At 38.6% G+C, this 14,860-nt stretch overlaps 1 protein-coding gene across 2 annotated transcripts in view; it reads left to right on the forward strand.

Moving 5' to 3' along the window:
- LARS1 (leucyl-tRNA synthetase 1) overlaps window positions 1-6,154 on the forward strand; it is a 69,058-nt gene extending 62,904 nt beyond the window's left edge. For both annotated transcript variants that reach the window (XM_030827089.1, XM_030827093.1), the window contains exon 32: window positions 5,754-6,154. In XM_030827089.1, the coding sequence (XP_030682949.1) occupies window positions 5,754-5,959 (206 nt within the window). In that variant the 3' untranslated portion in view covers window positions 5,960-6,154. The remainder of the gene's footprint in view (window positions 1-5,753) is intronic.
- Window positions 6,155-14,860: the final 8,706 nt, after the last annotated feature.

A 14,860-nucleotide genomic window follows, 5' to 3' on the forward strand; every position in this document is an offset into this window, starting at 1 on the left:
TCTAGCTCTAAAATTGTAATGAGTGATTTCTGTCTCTCAGAGATATTCAGAATCAAGGAACACATACCCTTAATATTCTAAACTAACCTGTCCAGCAGGTCTGTTCCTTGAGAAGGAAGAGAAACAGAGTAAAAGTTATTGTGTGTCTTCCATGTATTAACCATTTAATCCTTTTACAATTCTATAATGTAGAGGGTATTCTTATTATTTCCCTTTTGTAGATGGTGAACTGGAGGCTAAAAAGGCTAAGTAACCTGCAAAGTTTGTTTAGCTAGTAAACTCTAGATCTGGAATTCAAACAGGTCTGTTTGACTCCAAAGCTCATATTCTTTCTTCTAAACAATGTGCCTCCAGGTAAAATATGTCAGTAATCTTAACTTATTATCAAGAATAAGTCTGCATCTTTTGTGATTAGATTCAATGTAATAATTTATGGCTTTTCTTTTCATCATCCAGCCAGGTCCTATGGTGAGCAGAGTGTGAAGGGAGATAGTGTGTCTCTCTTATTTTTCTTCTGAGCTATGAAAACAAATTAATGTTGTGATTCTCTATTTTGTATTATCTGTCTTTTTTCTTTTTGATAGCAATCAAAAGTTGATTGGCCACTTTGGATCACTACAAAAATTTTCTAAAAAGATTTGTAAATCCCTAACAATAACCTGATTTATGGAACTATATTAGGGTAGTAACATGAATTAAAATAGGAGACTTGAAATAGCTCTTTGGAATTCATTCTGTCATTTATTTTGTGTTCTCTTGAAGTTGTTTCCCTTCTGTGGACACTTATTGAGACACTACTATATGTAGTGTTTGTAGAGACAACTGTGTATGTAGAGACTCCTTTGTATGTACTGGGGCTTTGGGGAGTCCGCAGAGTGCTGTTCATTAGGAGCTGCATCTAGTAAAGGAGTAGGGAACTAAGCTATTGAAGTGTATGATAATGTAAGGAGAAATTGCTGAGTATAGTAAGAAAGGTACAGGTAAAATGTGTAGCACAGAGGAACGAGAGATTATTTCCACTTGCAGCGATCAGGGACTAATTTATGGAGAAAATACTGTTTGGATGGGGCCTTGAACATTTTACCCATAAAGGTAAGGGGAAAGGGTATACTAGGAGGGAAATACCAGTTGCTTTTGTTTCCCTGTGTACAGAGCATCAGCAGCAACAGTATACTAGGGTTAGGGATGTTGTTGTTTATAGACGTGTTTTTTAATTGTGGTAAAATATACCTAACATAACATTTACTATTTTAGTCATTTTTATGTGTACAGTTCAGGAGGCTTGAATACATTCACATTGTTGTGAAACCATCAGCACCATCCATCTCTACAACTTTGTCATCATCCCAAATTGAAACCCTATACCCATTAAATAATAACTCCCATTGTCCTTCCCTCTAGTCCCTGGTGATCACTGCTCTACTTTCTTTTTTTTCTTTGAAGTTTTATTTTTGACACATAAATATACATATTTATGAGTACAGTGTGAGATTTGGTACATATTTACAATGTGTAATTATCAAATTAGGATAATGAACATATCCGTCACCTCAAACATTTATCATTTCTTTGTGGTGAGAACATTCAAACAGCTCCTCTTACAGCTATTTTGAAATGTAGCATATATTATTATGAACTGTAGTCATCTACTGTGTAATGGAACAGTATGACTTATTCCTCCCATTTAATTATAACTTTGTACCTGTTGACCAACCTCCTTCCAGTTCCGTCTCTTCCATCCTTCCCAGCCTCTGATAACCGTGATTCTACTCTCTACTTCAATGAGATCAACTTTTTTAGATTCCACATGTGAGTGAGATCATGTGATATTTGTCATTCTGTGCCTGTCTTATTTCACTTAATATAACGTCTTCCAGCCTCATCCATGTTGTCACAAATGACAGGACTTCATTCTTTTTTTATGTCTGTATAATATTTCATTGTATACCACATTTTCTCTTTTCATTCATCCGTTGATGGACACTTAGGTTGATTGCATATCTTGGCTATTGTGAATAGTGCTGCAATAAACATGGGAGTACAGATATCTCTTCAACATACTGATTTCATTTCTTCATTTCTTACTGGATATATGTCCAGTAGTGGGATTGCTCGATCATATTGTAGTTCTATTTTTAATACTTTGAGGAACCTCCATACTGTTTTTTATAGTGGCTATACAAATTTACATTTGCACCACACTGTTCTACTTCCTACCTCTATGTATTTGACTGTTCTCAGTACCTCATATAATTGGAATCACACAACGTTTTTCCTTTTGTGTCTAGCTTATTTCACTTAGCAAAATATCTTCAAGTTTCATCATGTTGTTATATGCATTTATTATGTCCTCTCAGTGAACTAGGTACCATGGAATGATAGCTTCATCCTCAGAACTTATAGGTCACAAGAAGCAGAAAGAGCATGATAGTGGCTTTTAAAGAAAATAAATATTTGTGTGGACCCACTGGATAGGATTATATTTATTATTTTGAGATAGAGTCTCCCTCTGTCAACCAGGCTGGAGTGCAGTGCCACAATCTCAGCTCACTGCAACCTCCATCTCCTAGATACAAGCAATTCTCATGCCTCAGCCTCCTGAGTAGCTGAGATTACAGGCATGAGCCACCACACCTGGCTAATTTTTCTATTTTTAGTAGAGACAGGGCTTTGCCAACTTGGCCAGGCTAGTCTTGAGCTCCTGGCCTCAAGTGATCTGCCTGTCTCGGCCTCCCAAAGTGCTGGGATCACAGGCATGAGACACCAGCCCTGCCTGGATAGGATTATTATGATGTTATAGCACATGAAAGGATGTATTTCTATATTGAAAATTGTATTATATTATGTTAAATCTACCTCTGTTTTAAATGTACTCAAATATAGCACTGACTAGGTTCTGCAGAATTGTACTGAAATGTATTTCCTATTTCTTGTCTTTTCTCATAGAGCCTTTGGCATAATTCTTATCTCCTTTGTCATGCTAGCTGTGAAAAATATTATCTAAAGTGTCTTAAGTTTGATGTTAGTAGCTGTTGTAAATTTTAGAAAATAGAAACATTAGAGAGAGTTTGAAATTGCTATTCCTATAAGTATCTGCAGAGGAGATCTAACCTTGATACTTTACCAAAAGCCCTCGGGATGCCTTGATATCTAAAAGGCCTGAGTATATTGAATATATGAGATGGAAGAGGTGTTAAATTCAGTAACGTAGTTATTGGTCTGTTTGCTGCAATAGACAGCAAATTGTCCAATTAGTGCCAGTTGTACTGTGGGTAATTATGATCTGGGTCTGGGAGGAACTGAACTAAAACTATCATTTCATTCCACAAAGGCCACTGAGTAAACTATTTGATGATAATGAATTTGAATCACTCACAACCCATGCCATATATGAACTAATAACTTGGAAGTGAAAGCCTTCATTTCTCATTATCGGTCCCTAGGGACTTACAATCTCTCATCTTTTCTCTAAGAGCCTTAAATCTTATGTAGTTGCAGACTTAAATTTCAACAGTTTCAATGATAAGAGAAGTCTGGGATAAAAGACAGTTAAACCACTAAGAAAGCTCTACGAATCTATGGACAGTAATGAACTACATGGTGAAACATCAAAGCAAATATGTTTTGTCACTTAGAAGCCTGATTGAGTATTAAGGTTTCTTTGAACTAGTTTGATTCAGAATTGCTTGGAATGATGAGGGAGGTCTGTTTTAGACAGAGAGAAAGAGCGTGTGTGTATGAGAGAGAGAGGCAGAGGCAGATCCGCAGTAAAAGGCATTATGCATAAAATCTGCTGGCAGAACTTGTCACTGCATCTATAGCAAAATATTTGGTACCACTGATGTGTAAGTTGAATTGCAATAGCTGTTAAAATTAATTGTATTCTTCCCCAAAATAAGATCGTGGCTGTCATGAAGATTGCGCCTGCTCTCTTCCCATTTTAATTTTCAGGGCTTGTACTGTGTCTGGGAATAGATTGTATGTTCCCTACAAAAACTCTCCAAAGACTCTTAGACAGGGTTTGCTTTTGTGGTAGTCGCAGGTAATTGTTCTATAAGCCCCTTCTCTAAACTTGCAGTCCTTCGGTCTTTGTTTCCCAAAGAGAACAGAATGCATGGATAACTTGTATTCTTGGCATAGCCGCCAGCTGCATTAACGTCTTCTTTTATCTCTTATCCCTCTTATGCTAAGCTTTGTACTCTCAAGTCAACATGAGGGAGTGTAACTCAGGTGTGTTTCAGAAAGAGGTGGGAAGTAATTCAGAAAATATCTTCTATTTCTATGGATCAGGTTAAGCATAACTAGCCATGCTACACTTAGAATGAGATATAAACCCAGAATCAGCATTTGTAGTCATTTCTGGTGTTTTTCTGCCGTATGAAATAAAACCATTTGATGTTGGGAAGTCTCAGAATTGCTGAAATAAATATACTTCTTTTGGGCTCAGTTGTTGGCAGGATTGTTGAATTATAAAGGGACAGGTGCTTTTTTTTTTTTTTTTTGTCAGGTGCTATTTTTTTAGCTTGCATAAGGGCAGATTAGGAAAATCTCAAGCAGGGTGGGTATTAGAGCTCATCCTAAAGCTTAAAATTCTGAAAGCTTAAATTTCTGTCCTTTCTCTGCCTTGTCCCCGCTCTCCTTGTCTCATCAACTTGTTAATACAAATACTTTCATCTTTGGAGCAAATGAGAAACTGGTAATGCCATTTCTTAGAGTAGTCATTATTTATCCAAAAGTATCTCTGAGAAAAGCTACAATTCTTGCAGGTTTAGTGTAGTCCAGGGAGCTTAAGGGATAAGTTTTAGATTTTTCGATATTCTGTACAATGGTTAATTGAAGCATATAAAAATGATTTGAGAGACCATATAGGATAATGCTAAAAAATACACACAATTCTTTCTCTCTCTTAGTTTATAATTCCAGGAGATGTCAGAATCGCTGACACTTTGATCTGGGTAAAAGCTGAAAGGGGATGAAGATTTGCTATATTTTAGCTTTGCTCCTGAGATTTTTTTTTTTGCAACAGAATTTTGCTCTGTCGCCAGGCTGGAGTGCAGTGGCGCAATCTTGGCTCACTGCAACCTCTGCCTCCTGGGTTCAAGCGATTCCACTGCCTCAGCCTCCCGACTAGCTGGGACTACAGGCATGCACCACCGTGCCCAGCTAATTTTTTGTATTTTAGTAGAAACGGGGTTTCACCATGTTGGCTAGGATGGTCTCTATCTCCTGACCTCGTGATCTGCCCACCTCAGCCTCCCAAAGTGCTGGGATTAAAGGCATGAGCCACCATGCCCGGCCACTGCTTTTTTTGTTTGTTTTTTTTTTTTTGAGATAGAGTCTCACTTTGTTGCCCAGGCTGTCGTGCAATGGTGCGATCTTGGCTCACTGCAACCTCTGCCTTCCAGGTTCAAGCGATTTTCCTGTCTCAGCCTCCTGAGTAGCTGGGATCACAGGCGCCCACCACCAGGCCCAGCTAATTTTTTTGTGTTTTTAGTGGAGCTGGCGTTTCGCCATGTTGGTCAGGCTAGTCTCGAACTCCTGTCCTCAAGTGATTCACCCACCACAGCCTTCCAAAGTGCTGGGATTACGGGTGTGAGCCACCGCACCCAGCGTGGCTTTTATTTAATAATCTGAAGAAAATATTTTTGTTTAGATATAACAACCAGCATGTTTAAAACGTGAGTTCTCAGACTGCTTCCAGGGTTTGAGTGACTGTAATTAAATGCTTATATTGATAATTTATTTTGTTGTAGACCTTTCCAAAGTGAAACTGATGAGATTTGATGATCCACTGTTGGGGCCTCGACGAGTTCCTGTCCTGGGAAAAGAGCACATCGAGAAGACCCCCATTTCTGAGCATGCTGTTTTCAATGTGGACCTCATGAGCAAGAAAATTGATCTGACTGAGAATGGGATAAGGGTGGATATTGGCGATACAATAATCTATCTGGTTCATTAAACTCGCGCACATTGGAGATTTATCCTGGTTTCTTAGGAATGCTACTACTCTGATTGTGTCTACTGATTGGCTATCAGAACCTCAGGCTGGACCTAAATAGATTGACTTCATTTCTAACCATACAATTCTGCATGTAATCATAATTTTATCAATTCATCTTTGATTCCTGGACCTAATAAATTTTTTTTCCCCTTCTTCGGGTGTCTAAGAGAAATGGTTTTTGCCAAACTCTTTTTAAAAAACAAATTGTTGCTATTTCCTAGAAGTTTCTAGTTTTTAAGATGAACATAAAAGTGTCAGTATGCTTCTTTTCTGAGGTGTATTTTATACTTTATACTTTTATGAAGACTGATGTGTACCTAACAGCTTTTTATAGTATATTCATTTATGGAGTTAGCTGTATTTTTTTTAAAAAAGAAAAATAGTAAATTAGCAGCTTTTTTTTTTTTAAATGAAGAGAACTTCATGATGATTTAAAAGAACGAATGAGAATATTTTGACTTGACTTCAATTACTAAGTATTTTGTATAAAGAACAAATAGGTCCTGCATTTTATAAGACTTTTTAAAGCTTTAATATATTCAACTAAGAACCAATAATGACTTCTTCAAGGCTAATATCAATAGTTTATAAGCAGTGTATTTCACCTACACTAAATGTGGGCATTTTAAAAGAAGATTCCCCCCCTCCCCCCCGAGAAATCTGCATTTACTAAATTTGTCTTGAGTCCAATTGTGTTTAAAGGTCATGCTGGTCAGGTGTGGTGGCTCATGCCTATAATCCCAGCACTTTGGGAGGCCAAGGTGGGTGGTCACCTGAGGTCAGGAGTTTGAGACCAGCCTGACCAACATGGTGAAACCCCGTCTCTACTAAAAATACAAAAATTAGCTTGGCATGGTGGCGGGCACCTGTAATCCCAGCTACTTGGGAGGCTGAGGCAGGAGAATCGCTTGAACCTGGGAGACCGAGGTTGCAGTGAGCTGAGACTGTGCCATTGCGCTCCAGCCTAGGCAACAAGAGTGAAACTCTGTCTCAATCAATCAATCAATCAATAAAATAGAGGTCATGCTGACTGTATTACAGATTTATTCTTTTATTCTTGATGGAATGTCTTAATGTCTGCGCCAACTGTCTTCATATGAGGAAAAAATGTAAGGCATTCACTAACAGGAGAAACATTTCTAATTTTGATGGGTTTAATATGGAGAAAGAACAATTTTTATAACCCAGAGGAACCTGAATTCTAACTGAGGTTATGTAAATAGAGTTTATTGAATTTCCTTATTTTGCTCTCCGCAATTAGGGACCACTAGGCCTAGTCGTATGGTTTATCACAGATTTATTGAAGCAAATCATAGGATGTTAGAACTGAAAATCCTTAGAAATCATCAAGTGCAAATAATCACTTATCTACTAGGGACAGGCACTATAGCATAGTGGGGTAAGAGTGCATGCTCTGAAATCAGACTAGCTAGGTTAGATTTCCAGTTCTTTTTGCTACTAGGGTGCTGTTGGCCAATTATTCGGAGCTGCAGTTCTTCATCTATAAAATGGAACTAATACTGGTACCTTGTAGGCTTATTGTGAGATGTTTAGATGAACTCATCTAGGAAAATCATAACACAGTGCCTGGCAAGTAGCAAGTCTTTAGTGAATGTTACCGTTGAAGAAGATGATAGATACCAAGGTGTATTGGCTTCAGATTACTGTAGTCTGTAATCATGTCCTTTGCATTGGTTCCTTTGGGGCAACTGATTCTTTCTTTGCACTCCTCTAGATTCTTTTGCCGTCCTCTCTGATCTGCAAAGCCTTAATTATTTCTGAAATTAAGTAATGCTTTCTGTTGCCTAAACACAAACCTACCTGTGTTTAACTTAGGAAAATTAAACTCTGTGTGCTTGGCCAGAAAAAAAAAAAAGAGAGAGAGAAAGGAAAATAATAATGTGATTGTGTTCATCTTATGAACCTGTACTGTTTTGGATTAAGAGTGAGTTGAGATTCATGGATCCTTTGTTTTTTCAGTCTCGATTTCTGTGTGTCTCTCTTAGAATAAGCTTCTTGCTGTGCTGAATATGCTTCTTATGTGTAGAGATACAAATGTTTTGTATAAGGAGTTGTCTGAGCATAAGCCCATTACTTCATCTGGTACTCAACAGAAGAAGCAGCAGTTAGTTTAAATGCTGAAGGAAAAACAGGCTACACTGGACTTATTCTATTATTAACAATAATATAATTGGGTATATAATAATAATGTTATTATATATAACTTTGTATGTTAGTGCCTTCCTAGAGGATTTTAACTCTTTTTAAGTTTTGAAATATAATGCACATACACAAAAAGTGAGCAAAAATATATAATATACATACACAAAAAATGAACTCCCTTTCTCTCCCCACCTCCAAAAAAAGAATTTATTAATAAAGCAAACACCTGCACAGTCACCAAACAGTTGAAGAATGGCAGAGTGCCAGCACCACAGAGGTCTGCCTTTTGCCTCCTCTGGTCACTAGAGATAAGCTTTCTGGCCCAGTATATGTCAGTTTTATAAATGTTGCATTTGAGCTTGAAAAAAATGTGTATTCTGTAAATGCAAAAGTTCTGTATGTGTCCATTATGTGAGTTGTGGATTGAATTGTTCAAACCTATATCCTTACTGTTTTCTCTCTTTCTGTTTTTGAGAGGTATACCAAAATCTCTCATGACGATGAAATTTACCTGTATCTTGTTATAATTCTGACGGTTTTTGTTTTATGTATTTTGAGGCTGTTTTGTTAGGTACATATAAATTCAGATTGTATTCCTTCTGGTAAGTTGAACTTTTTCTAGTTAGAAAGTGTTTCTTTTTTGCCCAGGCTGGAGTACAGTGGCACGATCTCGGCTCATTGCAACCTCTGCCTCCCAGGTTCAAGCGATTCTCCTGCCTCAGCCTCCCGAGTAGCTGGGATTACAGGTGCATGCCACCACGCCCGGCTAATTTTTGTATTTTTAGTAGAGACGGTTTCACCATTTTGGCCAGGCTGGTCTCGAACTCCTGACCTCGTGATCCACCTGCCTTGGCCTCCCAAGGTGCTGGGATTATAGGCGTGAGCCACTGCACCCAGCCATTTCTCTTAATTTTTAATTAATTTATTTTTTGCCTAAAGGCCACTTTGCCTAACAATATAGTAACACCAGCTATCTTTTGGTTAACGTCCATGCAGACTATCTTTTCCATTCCTTTACTTTTAACCTTCAGTAGTTTTATTTTCTTTTAACACTTCATTTTGACAAATTTTAAGCCTACAGAAAAGTGGAAAGAATTGGCCAGTAAACATCCATGCGCTTGTCACCCAGATTTACCAATTGTGAATATTGTGTCACGTTTACTTTATCTCTAGTATCTATTTTTAAAATAAACTTTTAATTTTGGAATAGTTTTGGACTTACATAAAAGTTGCATCTTTAATATGGGGAGATCCTGTATATCTTTTACCCAGTTTCTCCTGTTAACATCTTACTTAACCTTGGTTTAGTTGTTAAAACTAAGTAATTAACATGAGTACATTATGATTAATTAAATTGTATAGTTTGTTTGGATTTCACCAATTTTTCTACTAATGTTTTTTTTTTACTATTGTGGGATCCTATCCAGGATAACACATTGTATTTAGGAAATACTTTTTAAAAATTCAGAACCGTTTGACAGTAAGTTACAGACACCATGACACTTCATCTTCCCATAGGTTATCACGCAACTCCTAGGAACTTGGACATTCTCCTATATAATCACAGTGTTGTTATTATGCCCAAGAAATTTAACATGATACAATAATATTAGGTCATAAGCTTTTCTAATAAAACTTCCCCAATGTCTCATCAATAATGTGTTCTTTGAAAAACCCTCAGGATTCAATCAAAGATCAAGTATTACATTTTGTGATTATGTCTGTTAATCTGCTTTAAACTAGGGTAGTTTCCCTGTTCTTTTTTGGATCTTTCATGACAGTAACATCTTTGAAGACATCAAGCTGGTCGTTAGCACGATGCTTACAATCTGGATTTCTGTATTTTCTCATGGTTGTAATCAGATTACTACATAGGTGATATTTCCCACTGCATCCCACTGCATCATGTCAGGATTAATATATTGTGGATTTGTTCCATTATTAGTGATGCTAAGTTTGATTAGCATCATATTTCTCAGTTGAAAAGCTACTCTTCCTTTTTGTAAGTAAGTGGGCTGTGAGCTGATATTTTGAGGCTTATATGAATATACTGCTGTTATGATCTGAATGTTCATGTCCCCCCAGAATTTATATGTTGAAACTTAATCTTCACGGTGTTGGTATTAAGAGGTGGGGCCTGTAGGAGGTGATTAGGTCATGAGGGTGGCTTCTTCATGAATGGGATTAGTGCTCTTATAAAAGAGGCTTGAAGGAGTCCTGTTGCCTTTATGCCATGTGAGGACACATAGAAGGCACCAGCTATGAGGAATGGGCCCTCACCAGAAGTTGAATATGCTGGTGCCGTCCTCTTGGACTTCCTAGCCTCCAAAACTAGCAATATATTTCTGGTGTTTATAAATTACCCAATTTAAGATATATTGTTAGAGCAGCCTGAAGGGACTAAGACATTTGTTTATCAGCTAACTTTCGCGAAGCGGTTGCATTCATGGATAAGCTGTCAGTTATTGCATTGATGGTGGTAATATGGTGAGTTCTTAAAAATGATAAAATTATTATTTCTTCTACATTTATTAAATATCATTCTTTTGTGAAGAAGATGTTTTCTTTTTGCTGCCAATTTTTTTTTCTTTTCTTTTTCTTCCTTTTTTTTTTTTTTTTTTTGAGACAGGTTCTGGCTCTGTTGCCCAGGCTGGAGTGCAGTGGTGCAATCTCAGCTCATTGCAACCTCTGCCTTCTAGGTTCAAGCCATCCTCCCTCCTCAGCCTTCCTAGTAGCTGGGACCACAGGTGTGTGCCACCGCGCCTGGCTAAGTTTTTTGCATTTTTCGTAGAGATGGGGTTTCACCATATTGCCCAGGCTGATCTTGAACTCCTGAGCTCAAGTGATCCGCCTGCCTGAGCCTCCCAAAGTGCTGGGATTATAGGCATGAACCACGGTGTCGGGCCCCAGTGTTTTTCTTTCATCATTCTTTTAAAATCACTGTGGACTGATGGATTTCTTTTTTTCATATGTGCTGTAATCTATTACCATCATTATTCTTTGAATGCTCAAATTCTAAGTTAACCAGTGGAAGCCCCATTCAAGCTGGCTTCAGTACAATATTTGTCCTTTTTATAACTCCGCATTAATTTTGGGACATTTCTTTGTATAATGGCATAAGAAGTTCCCAACTTGCCTTGTGTTTTCTGTTTCAGAACTAGAAATCAGTCTTTTCTCCAGAGAGCCTTGCTTCATTTTAATGGAAATTGTTATTAAGAAACCAAGATCCAGGCGCTACTAAGGACATTGTTTTTTAGGCCCTTCCAATAGACAGAGCTAAGAAATGCATACAGTAGTGTTTTTTAAAATCATAATTTTATCTAATACCACTGAATTCTCTCTCATCTTTTCCCCTTTACAATTGTATTTCCCTTCTCACACAGTAAGAACTCTGGTTCTCAAGAACCTCAATATATTTATTCATTTAGTCTATTAAAAATTTCAGAATTGCCAATCCAATTCTGTTAGCAATAAATAAGTACAGTATTTGGTTTTGTTTGTTTGTTTGTTTTGCAATTCTTTGTGTCCTTAGAACGTATCTCTCTAAGGGATATAGTCAGAGCACTATTTAAATATTTCCTGAATTCTTTTTTGGTATGTGGTTGCTTGCTTTTTTTTTTTTTTTGACGACAGAGTCTCACTCTGTGGTCCAGGCTAGAGTTTAGTGATGCAATCAGAGCTCACTGCAGCCTTGATCTCCTGGGCTTAAGTGATCCTCCTGCCTCAGCTTCCCAAGTAGCTGGAACTACAGGCATGCACCACCATGCCTGGCTGGTTTTTTTCTTTAATCAAGAAATGTTTCTTGGATTCTTTCTTGTATGTGCTTTTGATATAGAATTAAAGCCATTCATTTCTCTTTATATTCAGTTTTATGGTTTGCTTTTTCTTTTTATTGGATTTTTGAATAAGTAAAAATACATGATTCAGCCAGATGTGGTGGCTTGTGCTTGTAATCCCAGCCCCTTGGGAGGCTGGGGTGGGAGAGTTCAAGACCAGCCTGGGCAATATAGTGAGACCTATCTCTAAAAAAAAAATTTTTTTTTTTCAAATTAGCCAGTTGTAGTGGTTCATACCCGTAGTCCCAGTTACTTGGGAGGCTGAGGCAGGCGGATCACTTGAGCCTAGGAGTTCAAGACTGCAGTGAGCTGTGATCATGCCACTGCACTCCAGCCTGAGTGACAGGGTAAAACCCCATCCCTTTAAAAAAAAGTTCAAAAGTCAAAACCAAGAAAATTCTTACTCTTTGGCACCACATTCCTACTTACTTTATAGCTAAACATTGTCATTGGTTTCTGGAGTATCTTTCCTGTGTTTCTTTTTCTAAAAATAAGTGAATATTTATACTTTAGTTTCTCCTTTCTTATATAAGAAGTAGCATTATATATATTATTTTACATCATATTTATATAGATAATTTACTATATATATATTATAATTATTTTCCATCTTGCTTTTTTAGTTTACAACATAGCCTGGACAGTTTTCTTTTCTTTTTTTTTTTTTTTGAGATGGAGTCTCGCTCTGTGGCCCAGGCTGGAGTGCAGTGGCGCAATCTCGGCTCACTGCAAGCTCCGCCTCCCGGGTTCAAGCAATTCTCCTGCCTCAGCCTCTCCGAGTAGCTGGGACTACAGGCGCCCGCCACCACGCCCAGCTAATTTTTTTGTATTTTTAGTAGAGACGAGGTTTCACCGTGGTCTCGATCTCCTGACCTTGTGATCGGCCCGCCTCGGCCTCCCAAAGTGCTGGGATTACAAGCGTGAGCCACCGCGCCCGGCAGCCTGGACAGTTTTCTACTTTGGTTCATAGAAATCTTTTTATTGGCCAGTCATGGTGGCTCATGCCTGTAATCTCAGTACTTTGGGAGGCTGAATGGGGAGGATCACTTGAGCCCAGGAGTTCAAGACCCACCTGGGCAAGATTGCAAAATCCTGTCTCTACAAAAAATCTAAAAATTAGCCAAGTGTGATGGCATGGGCCTGTAATCCTAGCCTCTTAGGAGGCTGAAGCAGGAGGATTACTTGAACCTAGGAATTCGAGGCGGCAATGAGTTATGATCGTGCTACTGCACTCCAGCCTGGGTGACAAAGTGACACCCTGTCTCTTTAGAAAGAAAAAAATCTGCCTGGTGTGGTGGCTCACGCATGTAATCCCAGCACTCGGAGGCTGAGGCAGGTGGATCACGAGGTCAGGAGATTGAGACTATCCTGGCTAACACGGTGAAACCCCATTTCTAGTAATAATACAAAAGAAATTAGCCGGGCGTGGTGGTGGGTGCCTGTAGTCCCAGCTGCTTGGGAGGCTGAGGCAGGAGAATGGCGTGAACCCGGGAGGCGGAGCTTGCAGTGAGCTGAGATTGCACCACTGCACTCCAGCCTGGGTGACAGAGTGAGACTCTGTCTCAAAAAAAAAAAAAAAAAAAGAAAAAATCTTTTTTTCTCTTCCTTTATCTTCCCTCCTTCCTCTTTTGCCCCTCTTCTTTCCTCGCTCATGTAATACTATTGTAAAAGTGTACCTTAGTTTATTCAACCAGTCTCCATGGATGGACATATAGGTTATTTCTAAGTTTTTAGTATTTTATAGAATTTGTATAGAATGATACAGTGAGTAACCTCATGAATATGTCATTTCACTTTTGTGGAGGTGTATCTTCAATTTGTAGAAGTGGGCTTGTGGGTCTGAGGGTAAATGCATATGTAGTTTTGTTAGCACATATGTGGTCAAAAGCATTTTTTGCTCTGAGGCAGGGGCACGTAGCTGGTGTGCTGAAGGAATAGCAAGAAAGCCACATGAAGAAACAGGTCAAAGTGACTGGCTCAGGATCCTATATATTAGCAGCATAGTTGAATTACAGCCCTGGCCTCCATCTTCATTGCACTACACTTAGACAACAAAGAATTCGTGCATGGAGAACAGGAATGTATTTGACCAAGGCCAGTGTTACCAGGGCCATTAGGAGGTCAGAGAAAGGAGACGTTTATATGGACCCCAGTCAGGTAGAAAATACTTCACCCCAAAATTTACAGCATCAATAAGGTTTGTAATGGCCCTCTGCTGTGCATAGAGCTTGTATTAGTGTGTTTTCTTTTCTTTTTCTTTTTTTTTTTTTTTTGAGACAGAGCCTTGCTCTGTCATCTAGACTGGAGTGCAGTCGCATGATCTTGGCTCACTGCAACCTCCGCCTCCCAGGTTCAAGCGATCCTCTTCCCTCAGCCTCCTGAGTAGCTGGGATTACAGTGCCTGCCACCACGCCTGGCTAATTTTTGTATTTTTAAGTTGAGACGGGGTTTCACCATGTTGGCCAGGCTGGTCTGAAACTCCTGACCTCAGATGATCTGCCCGCCTCAGCCTCCCAAAGTGCTGGGATTACAGGTGTGAGCCACTGCATCTGGCCTAGTGTGTTTTTATACTGCTATAAAAAACTACCTGAGACTGGGTAATTTATTTAAAAAAGAGTTTTAATTGACTCAATTCCACAGGCTATACAGGAGGCATGGCTGGGGAGGCCTCAGGAACCTACAATCATGAAGGAAGGGTGAAGGGTAATGTTAAAGATACATTTTGATCACTTCTAGGACCTTCTCATGTAAAGGCATGTTTGTTAAAATCACACCCAGAGCTTTTATTGTAAGGGTACTTTTTTTTTCTTACACTTTCAGAACTTTCCAATGTAAATATGCATTTTGAGTACTTCTGGAA

This window comes from Nomascus leucogenys, chromosome 2 (assembly GCF_006542625.1).
Source record: "Nomascus leucogenys isolate Asia chromosome 2, Asia_NLE_v1, whole genome shotgun sequence".
In the NCBI taxonomy this organism is placed as follows: Eukaryota; Metazoa; Chordata; class Mammalia; order Primates; family Hylobatidae; genus Nomascus; species Nomascus leucogenys.